The sequence below is a fragment of the Pipra filicauda genome, unplaced genomic scaffold (genome assembly GCF_003945595.2).
Source record: "Pipra filicauda isolate LSUMZ 115617 unplaced genomic scaffold, ASM394559v2 scaffold9_size5747161_pilon, whole genome shotgun sequence".
NCBI lineage: Eukaryota > Metazoa > Chordata > Aves > Passeriformes > Pipridae > Pipra > Pipra filicauda.
In genome coordinates this window covers 956,501-972,550 of record NW_024105198.1, presented here as the reverse complement: position 1 = coordinate 972,550, position 16,050 = coordinate 956,501, and the positions used below count along the sequence as shown (strand labels likewise).

General features: G+C 56.5%; 2 protein-coding genes and 1 long non-coding RNA gene across 7 annotated transcripts in view; 1 reads left to right on the top strand and 2 right to left on the bottom strand.

The window, feature by feature from the left end:
* The window catches only part of NLGN3 (neuroligin 3), a 39,291-nt gene extending 30,707 nt beyond the window's left edge, over positions 1-8,584 (bottom strand). For 3 of the 4 annotated variants that reach the window (XM_039378133.1, XM_039378135.1, XM_039378136.1), the window contains exon 1: positions 8,482-8,584. The gene's annotated coding sequence lies outside the window, so the exon portion shown is untranslated. Of the gene's footprint in view, positions 1-7,898; positions 8,108-8,481 lie in introns of those variants that run through there. The other variant, XM_039378134.1, reaches the window with a different exon arrangement.
* LOC120322537 lies at positions 8,489-15,904 on the top strand. Its single transcript, XR_005562303.1, has 2 exons — positions 8,489-15,301; positions 15,660-15,904. It is a non-coding gene; the product is annotated as an uncharacterized LOC120322537 (long non-coding RNA).
* MED12 (mediator complex subunit 12) overlaps positions 12,569-16,050 on the bottom strand; it is a 34,793-nt gene continuing 31,311 nt past the window's right edge. The window contains exons 42-44 of one of the 2 annotated variants that reach the window (XM_027721897.2): positions 15,362-15,535; positions 15,126-15,207; positions 12,569-13,126 (exon numbers count right to left, since the gene is read on the bottom strand). In XM_027721897.2, the coding sequence (XP_027577698.1) occupies positions 13,083-13,126; positions 15,126-15,207; positions 15,362-15,535 (300 nt within the window). In that variant the 3' untranslated portion in view covers positions 12,569-13,082. Of the gene's footprint in view, positions 13,127-15,125; positions 15,208-15,361; positions 15,539-16,050 lie in introns of both variants that reach the window. The other variant, XM_027721896.2, reaches the window with a different exon arrangement.

Below are 16,050 nucleotides of genomic sequence, written 5' to 3'. Positions count from 1 at the left end.
TCCCAATGCAGGCAGCAGAGCCATGTGTGCTCCCTCATGGTGCAAGAAAGCCCAAGCATTGCAATCCAGCACCAAACTGTTGGCTCATTGTGGGGTCTTTGGTGTCAGTGCTCAGAAAAACTGTCCCAGGAGATGTTTGAGCTCACATCACCTGCACTGTCCACAGCACCTCCACCTTGCTACAACAGTCCCTACTTCCAGGTGAAACACCAGCCAGGCTCTGCAGAGACCCATGTGCCCAGGAGCCTGGGATGTAGGGCTGTGCCAGCCCATTCTCCCTAGCTTCCCACAGCTTCGAGAGCTGCAGGTCCTGTCCTGTGCCAGAGGGATGTCCTGGCTGAACTCCAGCCCACCAACCTACTCAGAGAGGTGAGTGCCCCAGCACATCCCACCTGACACAAGCTGCTGAGTTTTATCTTAGTACCAGTGGCCCTTACCAAAGGCCAGACTTGACTTTCTGACCATATTGCAAGTGCCCCTTTGAGGCCTAATGGTATCACCTGCCACTCCATGACACTGCAGCTTGCCCAGGGTAGTCAGTTCTGGGGGCAAGCCAGCACCGAGGACCAGGGCACTGCTCAGTCCCAGCCCTGCCTTGGCTGGCCTGGGAGACCATGATCCCCTCCTCACTGCACTGGACTCTTCACCTACATCAGAGGGCTGCTCTCTGCAAAGCACTTGGAGGTGGGACTCCCAGCTCTGGACTGGGGCAGGAGATGGGGAGCTGTGACCACTGGTAGCAATGTACAGGTAGGACAGAGCTCGGGCCAGTGCAAGCTGCATTTGTTAATACTGTAATGCACATTCACTCTGCTCCCACCAGCAAGCAGGACTCAGTGGAAACATCAGAAAGGAAAGACCCAAACGTGGAGGTGGGAAAATGCTGGAAGCACCATGGACTCCTCCATCCACACCACCATCCTGCCTGCTGCCCAGGTCCCTTTCTCTTCCAGCTGCACCTTGCTCCTCGGCCCCGCAGGGCAGGGGAGACCATCCCAGGGCAGCACCCCTTGGCAGGGCTCCTGCCGGCAGCCGGGACCGCACACCCAGAGCCAACATGACACAGCGTCAAGCAGCCACATCCTGCAGCAGCCACTGCTCCTCCAAGGTGACGTCAGCCTCCGCAAGAGCTGGCAGGCAGGACATGCTGTGCATGCCGGCCGCGCTGCTCCCAGACACCGCCTGGCTCCAGCACACGCTGTGGCCCGCGCTCCTCACCCGCTACGATTTATCTACAAATTGAATTTCACACTTGCACGCTCCAGAGTAAGGCACAGGTGCTGGAGGAGCCACCCTCCCCCTCCACATCTGCCTTCCCCCTCGCCCCACCCTGCTGCCGAGCGCCGGCACCGAGGATGACGGTGATGGCTGGCGGCTGTGGAGGAGCTCCTGGGCAAAGCCGCCGACACCGCACGGCCGGCACCGCATCCCGGCAGAGCTGCCACGCTCAGGGCGACGCCAGGGCAAGGGGAGCCCTGGGGCCCCTGGCACAGCGGCCACCCACGTGTGCTGCTGGCACGACACAGCGTCCAAAAACGCCCATCTGCAGCTGAATAAGATAAAAGCCCATCCCAGAGTTGCTGGTTTCCCCAGAAACCCTAAAGGCTTTCCCAGGAATTCTGGAAACGCACAGATTTGCTACGTGCTCCAGTAAGCAACCTAACGAGTTCGTACAGTTGTCGCAGCCAGAGACCACCATTATCACAGGTTGTATGTACAGCTGGCAGCTCAGACAGATGTGGTGTCAGTCCCCTTGGAAGGACCTCAGGCAGTTACTTGGTGCAGCCCAAGTCCATGACAGCCTAGGCTCAACTAAGACAAGCACCTTCCTCAGGGAGGGAAGCCTGCCCTCATCAAGGCCATTGGCCGCTCACATTCCCAAACCAAAACCAAAGCTGGCGTGACTAAGCAGAAGACCATAGAAGCACCCAGGGCTGGAGAGTCAGCCTGCAGCCAGGGCAGCTCCACAAAGTCTTGCTCATGCAGCCAGGGCTCACTGAGGACTGTAGGTCAGGCAAGCCAGCAGCTAGGAAGGAAATCTATTCAAATTTAATCCAAAATGTATTTTCTATTTTCCCTTGTAAATTTATCCTCCCATATTTTCTATCTTCAAGCACAAAAAAGCAGAAAGCCTAAAACCTCTGGCAAAAAAAATCCTTTAATGTGTTTTACTGCAAATACCGCCTAGTGTTAAGAAATAAGCTGGACCAGAGCAAATCAAGCAGCCTGGGGATGCCCTGTCTCTCCAGGGGGAGCACACTAGGATGAAGCAGGCCACACAGGCATGCTGCAAGGACCAGCAATGCCAAGACAAGTCAAGTGCCCAGTGCCAAGACTGCTCTTGTGCTCTCTGCTGCTTCTCAGAGGTCCCCAAGCACAGCTCTGCCTCAGCATAAGCCCACTTTGAGGCATCGCTCCCAAGGGACACAGGAGGAGGCTTTTGTTACAAAGAGCAGGGAACCAATTGGCTCCTCTTAAAGTCCTGAGCGTCAAAGTACAGCAGCTCCCTGCCCAAGTCTGCAACCTCACATTCTCATCAAGAGAGCCCAGTAGCAACAGAGACCAAAATGACAACGAGACAGAAACAGAGATCATTTCTGTCTTGAGGCACAGCTGCTATCCAAGGGAGATTTCAGACTGTGGTTGCAAGGACACCCTTGTGCTGTCTGGATACTTCTCTCAGCCCTCACCTCCTGGAAGTCATGAGGATGGGAAACAGCATCCTGCTGCCCTCCAACCAAAGCCCACTGGGACTGCTAGATCCCCATCTCATCCCTGCATCCTTCTCTCCAAGTCCACTTCTCCCACAAAAAGCAAACCAAGGCTCACATCTCCCTGTTGTCCTTGCATGTCTCTGGACTGCTCAGGAGCTGGGGAACAGGCCTCTCAGCATCCCACATATGCCAAGATAAGGCTGAACTGGACCCTCAGTGATAGCAGGACATGAGTCTTTTCTCATAAAACCAGAAACAAAACTGACACTGATGCTTCCTGATGTGTGTGAGAACAGGCAGAGCCAGGGGACTGGAGGAGGGGGAGATGAAGATCAGACCCCTGGAGATCCCACGTGCAGCGAGTACCAGGGAACTGGGACAACTCTAAGATGAGACTCCAGCTCTGCTGTCAGTGTGTCAGGCAGGTCCCCTGTGCCCAGGGAACCAGAGGAAGCAGAACGGCAAGGTAGCACAGGAGGAAGGGGTATTGCCTCCCATTTTCAATCCAACTGAATGAGTAGATAAAAGCCTGTCAGAGGTCTCCAACAAAAGGTCCTGAGGACAAGGTCCTCAGCAGGGCAGAGGATTGGTGCTTAGCACAGGTCCCATCTCTCCCACCAGCCGCACCTCCATCATGTGGGGAAAGCATCCCACGCTCTCAGCGAGCAGGCAGGACTGAGCATGCACCTCTCACCCTGTGCCAAGTGAAGTAACACAAACTGGATGGGGATAAACCTACCCTTCTTTATCAAAGCCTCCCCCTGGAGCTCCTTCCTGGCTCCACCCTCTCTGGTGGGCACAACATTATGAAAATAACAGACCAGACCAAAGGTCCACCTTTGCTCTGTGTACTTTCTTGCAAGAAGTCAGAAGCACAAGCAATTTGCAGCTCAGCAGCTGCCCAAGTCAGAGGTGGATTTCAGTGTATTTATTGGTTCTGGGGGAGCATCTTGTCTTTCTTGAATTCATCCCATTTCTCCTGAAACCAAGGTAAGATTTTGCTGTTCGTGACACCTTGTCCCGAGGACTTCTGTGATTTGATAGCACATCTGCAAGAGGCAATGCCCCTCCTCCTGTTTGGCACCTCCTGCTAGCTTAATTTGATGTGACCTTGTACTTGTACGGAAATAAACAGTGAACAGTTAACCTCTATCACTTCTCTCCTGGCCTCCTGTAGACATGTCTTATCCATCTTCTATTGTTTCTTTTCCAGTCTGAAGAACCCTGCCTTATTTAGCCATTTTTTTGCAGAGAGGTCTTCAGACCTCTGACCATTCCTGCTGCAACTTCCAGGCATTTGACTCCACAATGATCTCAACACTCACACATCTCTCCTGAGGTCCCCCGTGGGCAGTTCTAGAGACAGAGACACAGAGCAACCCCTGTCCCTTCTCCTCCATCACTGTTCCATGAGTCCTCAAGTTGCTCAGCGGTACCTGGAGTCATGTAAGGGTAGAGAAAACACGTGAAGACAGTCTCACCTTCACAACTCCTTCAGCACTGGGTGCCAGAACCAGGACATGGACAGGGCCACTCCCATGGTGAGTGGCATGCAGGCACTTTGGTCACACTACAGACTTGGGCTTCTTCTCCCACTCCTTTAGAGCAGCACCTAATGACTGCTTGATGAGCAAAGTCCCCGCAGCCCCTGATCACCATCAAACAGCATTCTCAGTAGTCCCCTCCCCAAGCCCATCTCAAAAGCTTCCTGACCAAACCGTTGCCAACCATCCTTGCTCTCAGAGAGCCCCAGCAGCCCAGGCCCAGACCCAAACAAGGCTCGTGCACAGTATGAGCCCTGTAACATGCTCTCTCTGCAACCTTTCCCAAACTTTGCCACCTGCTCTGCTGGCACGGCTGGAGCATCTGGCCACCAGGCAAAGCTTCAGCTCTGCTTGCCAGGCACCTTACAGGATACACTCACACTGAGATGCAGTTTGAAAACAACAGATGTTACTCCACTGCTCTGCATTTTGCAGTGTCAGGAACTAGGCTTCTTTACCAACCATCCCCCGAGCTCCTTGCCAAGGCGGTCTCAGCTCAAACAGCGCTCCCCAGCACAAAGTCTTGCTCACAGACAGCCCCTGCCAGGCAGACAACATGGCAAAAGGGATGTGACTTTCCCCACACAACTGCAAGTCTAAGCAGGAACATAGGTTCCATCATGGACTGTAATACCACTCAGACAAGCCTCCAAACAAACAGCACATAACCTCCTATCCAGGCAAAACTTCCAGGAGCTACACAAACCAGACATGACCCAGCAGCTGCAGCCAGAAGCACCCATATCTTTCCACTGCTCCTTCTTCATACCCATTTCCTCTCAGTCAGACTTGCTCCAGGGTCTGAATGATGTGGGTTCAAACTGGCAGCTCTGGCAATTGCAGGACCATTTATTCATTCCCCTCACACCCGCAGTGGAATCCTGCTGAGGCCAGCAGTGCACACAGTGCTGGTCACAGCCTGCTCCCTGCCCCCAGCTCTGGGGAGCATCACGTTAGGAGACCACCAGAGCACTTAGTCCACCACGCAGCACCACTCAGCTCTGCCAGTCCTCAGACCCAGCTCTCCCTGAGCGCCCAGGATCCAACCTGTCTCTTTGTGCTGTTGTGCCCCTGCCAGCTGGCTGTGACCATCTCCCCTCTGTGCCGACCCCAGAGCCACACAGGGACCTTGGCTGTCTTTCAAAACGCTGTCAGTGGCAGCCAATAACCACAGACCACCAGCAGAGGAATCTCTGCCTGGGATCCCACAGGGAGCTGATAATTGTTGCATCCCTGTGGCACTGGAAGTTCTAAGGACACAGAGCCAAACTGTCCCTGCCCTGTCCCTCTGCACTCGGTGCACAGCCCCAGGATGGCAGATGCACATCCCCTCTGTGCTCTGCTGTGAGATTTCACAGGTTCCTCTGCAGCTCCACCACAACTTGTTGCCCAGGCACATGCTCCATGTGCACATCCCCATCATTTCCCACCATCCTTACACCCTCCTACTGTTACTGGATTCCTCCAGCTGCCAACAGCACAGCATAGCCACTCCACACTGGTCTGTCTGAGGCCACAGCTGCTCCTGGGCAGCCAAGAGAGCTTCCTTTCTCCCCTGACTGCTGCAAATAAATAGCTCCTAGAAAGGAGGATACAAGAAGATGGCAGCAAACTGCTCGGGAGGCAGGAGACTCGCTGTGGTTGGGGAGGTTTAGGAGCTGGCTGAGCTGATGCTGCTTGTGAATGGTGTAGATGGAGCTTAGAGACTTGATAACCTCGAGGTCCCTTCCTTACCAGCTGTCCTAAAACACCTCCTCCCTTGACACAAAGACAATGCCAACATGGACCTGCCACAGGATTTTGGCAGCCACTATCTCCTTGCACTTGCTCGTGGACTCAATGTGATCCAGGTCAAAAGACACCTGGAACGACTCCCTGTCTGAGTTGGACCTGAGCACCCAAAGCAGATCCCACAGAGAGCCAGGACAGACAGAGCCACCACATCTGGAGCCTCAGCACAGCTCTCTGCCAATTCTCATGCTGCCTTCTGAAGCTTTGGCAGGCCCCTGCCCTGGGTAGCCTGCACAGCAGCTCCACTCGTGACTCCAGGCTCTGGCTGCCCTCACCACCCCGCTCTTGAGCACCTCCACTCCAGCCCTTTGGGACAAAATCCTCCACATGAGGTCTGGGAGGTGAGACAACCCCAGATGAAAAGCGCAGGGCAACACCCTTGGCATGTGCTCAACCTCCCCTCTGACAAGGCTGCCCTAGATGCTCATTGCTGTTGAATATGGGCAGTTGGAGGCTGTGCAAGCCAGCAGCACGCACACCCTGCCAAGATGGGCTCTGCAGCTCCCATTTCCTCAGCACAGCCCACGTCCAAGGGCTGCCCTGCACCTTGGCGGCTTTTGCTCGTGCTCTGGAGGTTGAGAGCTGCATGTTTGCAGGTGTCCAACCAAACTCCACATCCTGACTGCACATGTAACCATGGCAACTGCACATGCGAGTGGCAAAGCCTCGAGCCGGGCTAACTGCAAATGCAAATGAAGCAAACACATGCACAGTGCTAAAAGTGTGACCTCTAAATGTCAGCCTTTAACCATTTTGCAGACACTAGCTCTGGTGGCGGCCACCTGCAGCCTGCAGAGCAGGGAGAGGTCTGGTTCCACTGGGGACCTCTGGGTGCCCAGCCCTGTGTCAGCTGTTGGCATGGGTGCTCGGGTGAACCCATGGCACAGGCACTTCCCAGAGCCAAGAGTGACTCCTGCCTTGGCAACCAGCAGCTCCCTCTCTGAGGACACATCCACCCCTTATCCAGCTGGCAGATGCTCCCAATTCTACAGAGCACCCTGGGTTGCAGTAGAAGGAAGGTCTCACCAGGCTGGCACAAAGCATGGCCAGCACGGGGGCTCGTTAGCTGTCCCACTGCACCCACACATGCCCAGCCAGGGAGGCATCTCCAGCCCCTCTGCCATCACCTGGGGCCAAGCCAGCAGCAGCAGCAGATGAGGCATCCTCAAAGGATAGAAGGAAAATCCCAGCTTTCCAGGGACTTCGTGCCAGAGCCACCTCCCTAAGGGAGGTCTGTGGCCTTGGGAAGGGCTGTCAGGAGAGACATAAGGAGGTGTCACCACTTGGGAGTGTGTGGTTCAGAAACTGACTGGCTGGGCAAAGGCCTCAGGTCCCCCATCATTTCTCTCCCTTGCTGCTGACAGCACCAGATGCAGACCCCAGCACTGACCATCACACACCACATCCCGCTCCATGCCTTGGAGCACAATGGAGCCAAGCTCAGGTGAACAGTGCCAACTCCAGCCACAGTGTGCAATGCTGGAGCCACCAGCAAGCCCTGCACCCACCACCCTGCTCAGGGGCAGATGGATGGATGGGTGGGTGGATGGATGGATGGATGGGTGTCTGGCCCGCCATCCTGCTCAGGAATGAGCACAGCCAGCACCACAGAGCCCCTGCTTGACAGCGAGCCTGCCTCCTCAGGCCCCTGGCCCAAGGGAAAAACAGGGAATGCTCTTTCACTCCAAGAGCCCAGTGGCTAATGTCATTCCCCATGCTATGCCAAATAAACTGAGCCAAGGGGATCTCCTGCCTGCCCTTGACCCAGGGATGCTCACACCAGCAGCCTCATGCTTGGAAGCACCAGGAGCATCCTTGCACCCCAAATAACCGAGCCCCCAGTCAGTACCTACACCACACCACAGACACCCCCGCAGCCCCGGGGAGGATCCCAATCCCTGGGGTGAGAGCGCCCGAGCCGGGACAGCGCCTGCTCCTTGCTCTGTGCTGGGTCTGACGGGTCGGGCCGAGCGGGACAGAGCGGCCCGGCGGATGCGGGGCAGGGGCCGGGATGCGGAGCGGGAGTCGGGATGCAGGGCGGGAGCCGGGATGCGGGGCGGGAGCCGGGATGCGGGCCGCGCAGCTGAGGCGGGCGCACAATCCCCCTTTCAGCACGTCGCCATGGCAACCCGCCGGCTCGCCGCGGCCGCTCATCCGGCCCCGTTAACCCTCGCCGTTACCCGCCGCCGCCGCGCTCGGCCCCACCCGTTAACCCCCGCCGCGCCCCGCTGCGACGCCCCACGCCGGGACCGCGACCGCAACCGGGACCACCCCCCGCCCCGGGAGCCCCGCCGCCTCCGCGGGGGCCGCCCCCAGCCCCGCGTCGCGGGGCCGGTCCGGTCCGGTCCCGTCCGGCCGCGCTCCCCATCCCGGGCGGCGGCGGGCCGGGCCGTGCGGGGCCGTGCGGGGCGGGGCGGAGCGGGCGCACTCACCGTCGGGGGCGGCGGCGCGGCTGGGCCATGCCGGTGGCGGCGGCGGCTGCTCCGCGCCCCGCGCTCCGCTCAGTCCGGCCCGACCCCGCACCGGGAGCGCGCGGCGCGTGCACGGCGGGGGCGGGCTGGGGAGGGGCCGCACCGCAGCACCCCTTCGCTGCCGCCGCGCTGGCCCGCACCGCCGCCCGGCACCGGCACCGGGCATCCCACGGCCCCGCCGCTGCTCTGGCCGGGCCCGGTACCCCACGCCCCGGCACCTGCACCTCCCGGCTCGCTGCGCCGAGGGGATGCCGCACCCGCCGAGCATCGCGCAGTCCGGTACCGCGCCCTCCGGGTACCGGCACCAGCCGCGTCTGCACCCCCGCTGTCCCCGAACCCTGCCCTGCGCACAGCGCCGGCACTGCCCGGCTATCGGTATTCCCACCGTCCCGACCGGGACACCTGCACGCCCTGGGGCACCCCGAACCACCCTAGAAAACTGCCCTATCTGTGGGGGCATCCCGGCACGGCCCCGGACATCCCGCACCATCCCGGGCATCCCAAATCCTGCCCCACTGCAGCCTGTGTCTGTCCCAGTCACTCTGCATGGGTCTCCTCCACACCCCACACACCCACAGCAGCTGGAGCGCCCTGCAGCCCCGGTGTATTTCCCCACGGCCAGGGGAGGAGCCCCTGCTTCTCCTACTGCTCTGCAGTGCCCAGCGGGTCCAGGGAGGATTCAGCAGGTACCTAGTGTGGGATGCCACAACCCAGCCTCAGCCTTGGGGCCCGGTGCAGCCTCTGCCACCTGTCCATTCCCTGCCGTGCACTGGGCTGCAGGGTATCTTCCCCTCCCACTCACAGCCTCTCAGCAGGAGCCACCTCTCCCAGAGCCTGCCTCTGCCCAGAGCAAAGCCACCTCTCTGTTTCAGTCTGGCCTGATGGGATTACAGAAATCATTTGAAACAGGGCAAGGATTTGGGTCCTGATGGATGTATCTGGTTTCTGCCTCCCTCTGCCATTGCCAAGGTAGCATCAGCTGGGACGCCTCCACAGAGGAGACACTGCTTCCTGTTTGACAGGAGACGCTGTTTCCAGCTTGTGTGGCAGCATGTGAAGGGTCGGCAGTTGTTTTAACTCTCCCACACGCCACTGGCACCTGCACTGACCCAGTGAACATAAAATGGCAGAGAGATCTCTGCACCTCAGTGCAGGTTGGCCTTTATCTTCCTCAGAGCCTTCCAGCTGCTGCTTCAGAGCTGGTCAGAGTTTTTCTGCCTCTCCTGCCCAGCTCCCTCTCCAAGGGACTGCTTGCTGGTGGTCAGCAGCTTGACTGTGTTGCTGGCCCGTTATTCACAGGGTGAGCTGCAAGCTGCCAGCCTTTTGGCAGGCAACACGGTCCAGCACCATGTGGGATGGATGCACAGCCCTGCTCTGTGCCCACTAGGTTCATCGGCTCAGAGAAGCATCTTGAAGGGGGCCCTGGACTGGTGCTGGGCTGCCCCTCAGCAGGCATGGCTCCAGGCATGGCTCCCTGGGTCCTGCTGCCCAGAATAGGGTGATGGTGCACGTCTGCAGTGGTGCCTTGTGGCCCAGTCCCCACCACGAGCACTGTGGGAGGGTTGGGTACTCAGCTGCTCCACTGCCAGCTTCAGCTGCTTGAGTGAGCAGTGATCGATTTTCTTGCACAACATCAGCTCTGACAGTGCCTGACAAGACACCTCTGCCCAGGGCGGTCCACGGGGACCGTCTGTGCCAGGCTGCTGGGTGGGGTGGGTGCGTGGGGCACAGCATGCTCCAGCCCACCCATCATCCCAATGAGGCAAGATTCGTGTAACCTCGGGTTTCTCCCCGCATGCTGGGCACACCCCGTGTGGCAGCGCCTGCACACAGCACCTGAGGGCTCTGCCCAGGCGGCTTCTGGGGCTGGTCCCCAGCGTCAGGAAGGCCAGCATCAAACGCACACTCACACACGCACACCCCACCCCCTTCCTGGACTGGTGGCCAGAGAAGGGCAGCTGAGTGCATTACTCAATGGGCAACGCGTATTAAAATGCCCCCGGTCGCCTCTGGCTCTGTCACAAGCAGCGTTTAGCCACGACTCGGAGAAGGAGCAGAAGGGCTGGAAGCTGTCAGACCTGCTTAAAACGGCCGCGGCTCAGTGCTAATGTGCAGCACAGCAGCGGCAGCTGCAAGGCACACAGCCAGGCCAGGCAGAGCTCAGCTCCCCAGACAGCCCTGTGCTGTGACCAGGGCTTGCCCTGGTCCCCACGTCCCCCTGCAGTCTCCTGCACCCACTGGAAACCTCTGGACAGCCATCCAGGGTCGCGTAGGATCCTGGGGGCAGTGGCAGCCCTGGGTCTGTCACCACAACAGAGCTCCGGTGTCCTGCTCATACCACACAGACCTGGACTGTCAAGCAGCAGACACAGCTGGGGGAAGCCTTTTGCCAGAGGAGGAGCAGGGCCAGCGCTGTCGCTGGGCCGTGCAATAGAGAATCCCGCGGCAGCAGGCACCTGGCCGGCAGGGAGGGACATGTACATCCCCTTTTCCCAGGGAGGTAGGGTGATTCCTGGGATGCCTTCACCTGATCCCCGCGACCCTGAGGAGCACCCAGCTGGAGATCAGCACCCGTGTTCTCCTGCTGCAGCACCCCAGTCCTGCCCCAGCTGCCGTGCAAGCGGCACCCACTGCACCCCTGCCCGGATCCCCGCGGCTGTGCTGCCTTTGCCACCCCGCTCCGGCTGCTGCAGAGCCGCCCCCCTCCCACCTCCGGCGCGGCAGCGATGCAGAAGGAGCATCCAAGATGCCGCTTGGCGCAGGCTCAGCTGCCTCCCGGGGCCGGCAGAGGAGGGGGCTGTCGGCCATGACCGCACACACCACGAAAAGGGGCATGTTCTAGGCAGGGGCAGTGCCCAGTGTCCCCAGGCTATGGCTCCGCTGGCGCCGGGGCGCTCCCTGTCCCCACCCTCGGCAGGATGGGGGAACACAGCCCTGCTCCATCCGCAGCCGTGGGTCCCTCGGAACAGGGTCCAGCTGACACTGCCAGGGCCCAGAGCAGGGCTGCCACCTCTGGAGTCAGTGAGCACGGGCTGCAGGCAGGCAGAGCCCCTGGAGCAGATGAGGACCCAGCAGCCAGCTCCGGGCTGGGCCCCAGCCTGATCTTCATGGAAAGGGACAAGCAGGGACGCACACACATCTGTCCTCAGGAATGAGTGAGTCCTCTCCACCAGGCCTGGCCAGCAACACTTTCCAGGGCACCTGCGGCCACATGGCAGGAGCCTGGCAGACGTGCAGGGGCAACACAGTTTGGACAGGAGCAGGGCACAGCGGGCGGTGGTGCCAGGCCACACAGCTGCCCCAGAGAACTGCCCCACACCTGCTCCCAGGGAGGAAAGGGCTCAGCTTGCCTTCATGCTGTGGCCTACCCTACAGAACTGTGTGCCCTCAGATGAAGATTCAGTGCAGCTCTTTGCTGAGTCCTTGTGAGCCTCACTGTATCCTACACAGATGGGACAGAAGGCAGTGCTGGTCAAGAAAAGCTACCACAGGGACCACAGAACAAACTGATGAGGAAGAACCAAAGATGGAAGAAAGGTGGTGGTGGCTTCCAGGTTCAATAAAGAGCACAGAGCACTAGGAGCAGACCCCATGCCAGCAGGCTGCACTAGCCAGGTCAGAAGTTGAGAATGCGGCATGTTCCCATGCAGAGAAAGCAGTGGGGCTGTCAAGAAGGAGTTAACAGAGGAGCCTTGGTGCTCATCAGCCAAACCTTGCTGTGATGGGGAACAAGAAGCAGTACTGTGAGTGCACTTGGTCTGCAGCTCCTCCTGGACTGCAGAGGTAATGAGCTGAGATCTCAGTAACTGCTGTGGTGGGAAAGCTGGGCTTCTTAGAGCTCAGAATTACCCTGCAACAGAACTTCCTCTTTACTTTATACCTCTGTCCTGGTGGAACATGCCACAGACTGCCAGTAAAGCTCTTAATCAACATATAAATCCTACAAAGCTTGCACAAACCCTTGCACGTATGCGAACAGTAGCTTATGAAACAAACAGGGAAGAAGGGCTTTCCTTCCCAAACCAAATTGTTTAGCCTTCACAAACGCTGAAAATGCAGACATAAGTCCTATTGAGAAAGAGATAAAGACCATGTGTGGAGGTGCTGCTTGGCTGTACTGGGAGGAGTGCTGAGGAGGAAAGGCAGGCTCTGAATACACACTCAGTTTGCAAAGTAAGCTCTCTGTATTCATCCGAGAATGTCTGCAGTATGGAGTTCATCTGGTATAAATAAAGTACAAAATTTTACAATGTCTTAATCATTATTTTAACAAAAATACTAAAAACTGAGTAAAAACTGAAACCAAAGTGGGAAGGGAGACTATCAGCCACAAGGGATCTCCATAAACATTTGTAGAAATTGGATAGTAAAAACACTTTCTCTGTACAATAAAACCCTCCTCCTAGCATCTCCCTGTGAGAACAGACAGCAGCAGCACTGGAGGCACAGGCCCAAGGACAGAGGTTGGGACTGCCCCAGGGGTTGTGGGTCAGGCTGAAGAGGCTGTATACATCCATCCACAGTGATGTCTCCCTCCTGGATCAGGCTGAAGGTGCCACAGATCAGTAGCGTCCAAATGGGTTGTTGTTCTGCTGTGTCTGTGTATCTGTTGAGGTCAAGACAGAGTTAGACAAGTCACAAGTTTAGTTCACACAAGAAATCCCCCTCCCTACCAAAGCTGAATGAGGAGTGTGTCACAGCCCATGAGAAGAAAAAATATAACTCTGCTCTGCACATCTGTCTGAGCCTTTGGGCAGCAGCACAGCCAGGATCCCACATTCTCTGAGGAAGACACAGATATGTGCCAGTCCTGATCCTGATGCTTCTCCAGAGATCTCTGTGTCTCTCATGGTAGAATTGGAGGACCGTAACACAGCCCTGAAAGGAGGCAGCTAGCTGGGAGGATGAGTTTATGGATTAATTATTTCTGGTTTTAAAAGAAAATCAGCCCTATAAGACTGCACAACTCCTGCAGCCATACAAAGCTGCTCAGCCAGCTAGTGTCACTCATCCTAAGGCACACAGGAACCAGAGTTAGGCTTCAGAGACAATTATCCTGGCTCCCTGTCAGTATCTCAGTACAAATGAAGTACAGCCCCAAAGGACTTCCAGATGGCACAAAAAAAGGCAGGAAAAAAAGTAAAGTTACATTCAAGAACTTCATGAACTTCCGAACTGCTGGGACTGATGTTCTGTGATTTATAGAGCTCACAGTATACCTGAGCACCAGTTTGGGTTTTTTTCCCAAAACCACATCAACATGTTTGACATTAAATCAGACTAAGTAAAAGGAGATGAGTGTAACCTGGCTGGCCTGCCACCTTCCCAACTCTGCTGGATGTTCAGGTATTCCCTGGAGCCTCCTAATGCAGCCTATCCTGGGCCCAAAGTACTCTTGTCCCCTCCTAAAGGCTGCTCTTGGTTTACACCTCCTGTTTTCCACTCCACCCCAGATACTACAAATAAGAACTCCAGATGCTTCCAGGGGGAGTTGATGCAAACCCAAGAAAGCAGCATGGAAAGCTGCCTGCTGACACATGGCTGCACTGGACCCACACATCTGCTCCATTTACAACAGCTCCGTTTGCTGAAGAGACAGGATACAAAAATATGGCTATTCTGCTATATTCAGATTCTTCTATGAGGCCTTCCTACACTTGAGTGTCCTGCTGGGATCTTTTGGCACAGACCTGTGGTTTGTGAATCAGGCTAGTGGGAAACTTAGCATATTAAAACTCATTAATACTTCTGGTTTGGGGAGTTTTTTTTGGTCACAAGGACTAAGGATTTTCCATCAGGGAACAAGTATAAGCACAATTTCCAAGTCTCCCACTCCACACATCACCACATCCGGCACAGTCTCACACTCACTGCAAAAAAAACCCAACTGTGTGGTCCATTTCTGGGCATTTCCGCCATTTTTATGGCAGAAAAGCCCGTGAGGTGACAGAAGACAGTGACAGCAGGCCATTCAAAATGGAACAGCAGAGACATTGGATTCTGTTTCTTGATCCTCCAGCCAGTAATTCAATATAGATTATAGGAATACAGTGACAGATTGAACACCATCTATGTCATTACCCTGTCATGACAGCAGCCATGAAAGCCCACAGACCACCACGAACACAGCAAGTGTGCAACTACACTTCCCAGAGTACCCTTCCTGCCTCCAAGAAGTCTTGTCCTGCTCACAACACAACCACAGTATCCCTGGGTCATCCACCAAGTGAGTGCTCCAGGATTACACCCTTCCTGTGCCCCTCAGAGGTCACCTGCAGCAGAGAAAACACCCCCAAACAATTTAAAGCTGCACACCGGATCCCTTCAGGAAAGCTATGTGGCAGTCCCTACAAAGGCTCAGCTCCCTCATCCCTCTGCAGGCAGCAGGAGGAAGGTCTGGAAGGTTGCTCACAAGCTGGCAAGCACTGCCCACCCTGCTGCTGTGCCCCTTGGGCTGGTAGCTCTAATTCTTGATGTCACCTCCCTGCCAGCATCACTTATGGCCTCAGACAGACGGTCTGGCTCAGCCTTGCTACATCAGAGTACCTGCAATAGAAAACAGCAGGGAGGACACTAGCAACAGGATCAAGAACACTCAGGCTTACTGGAAAGCTGCTGCTGAAGCTGTCGAACCAGAGCAGCTGTTTGCTGCTGCTGCTGTGTCTGCTGAAGGCCCTGGCGCTGGAACTGCAAAGAGAGAAACACAGTCAGAGCCACACCACCTGTCTGGCAGCCTCAGCATTCACACAAGCCCTGGGAAGCTCAGGGAAGGAGAAAGCAGGTGAAACAGTTGGGTTTGTGCTGGATTATCACATCCCTCTGGCTCTGAGGGAACACTCACAATGGGCTGCTGGGGGGGAAGAGCCTGCATCCCCAGCCCCGGGGGCTGGCCCTGCGCCTGTGGCTGAGGCACTGTGGACACCTGGGGCTGCTGCTGGGGCTGGGGCTGTGGTGGCTGGGGCTGCTGCTGCTGCTGTTGCTGCTGCTGTTGTTGTTGTTGCTGCTGTTGCTGCTGCTGCTGTGAAGACAAAAGAGAAGGGACCATCAGGGAACATACGCAGCAACAGGGCACAGGAAGGGCTTAAGGAGGAAGGGTGTTCCATGCAGTAACATACACTCTTAAACCGTTTTCCTTACAGGTTCCTAAATTACCCAAGTTTCACCAGGACTCTGCCCTAGGCTGAGAAATAGCAAGAAATATAGGGACAGCAACAAAGTATTCTGCAAGATGAGTGCTGACAGATGGCAGGAAGAGGACTCCCTGTCATAACCTGGTCATTACCAGGAGCAAACGAGGTACAAGAATAGAAAGCAACTAAGAACTCAAGAGGTTGGCTGGTTCATCTCTTGCCTCCTAGTTAAGATCAATACTGACTTCACTGAGTATTTGCCTGAGTTGCTCTCAAATTCTTTCCAGAGGTAGCAACAAAGCTCCTGTACCCTCCCTACACAATCCACTCCAGGTCACAGTTACTCCTACTATTGGAGTTTACCCTAATCTCTACCCTGAATCTCATATGTTATGTTTTA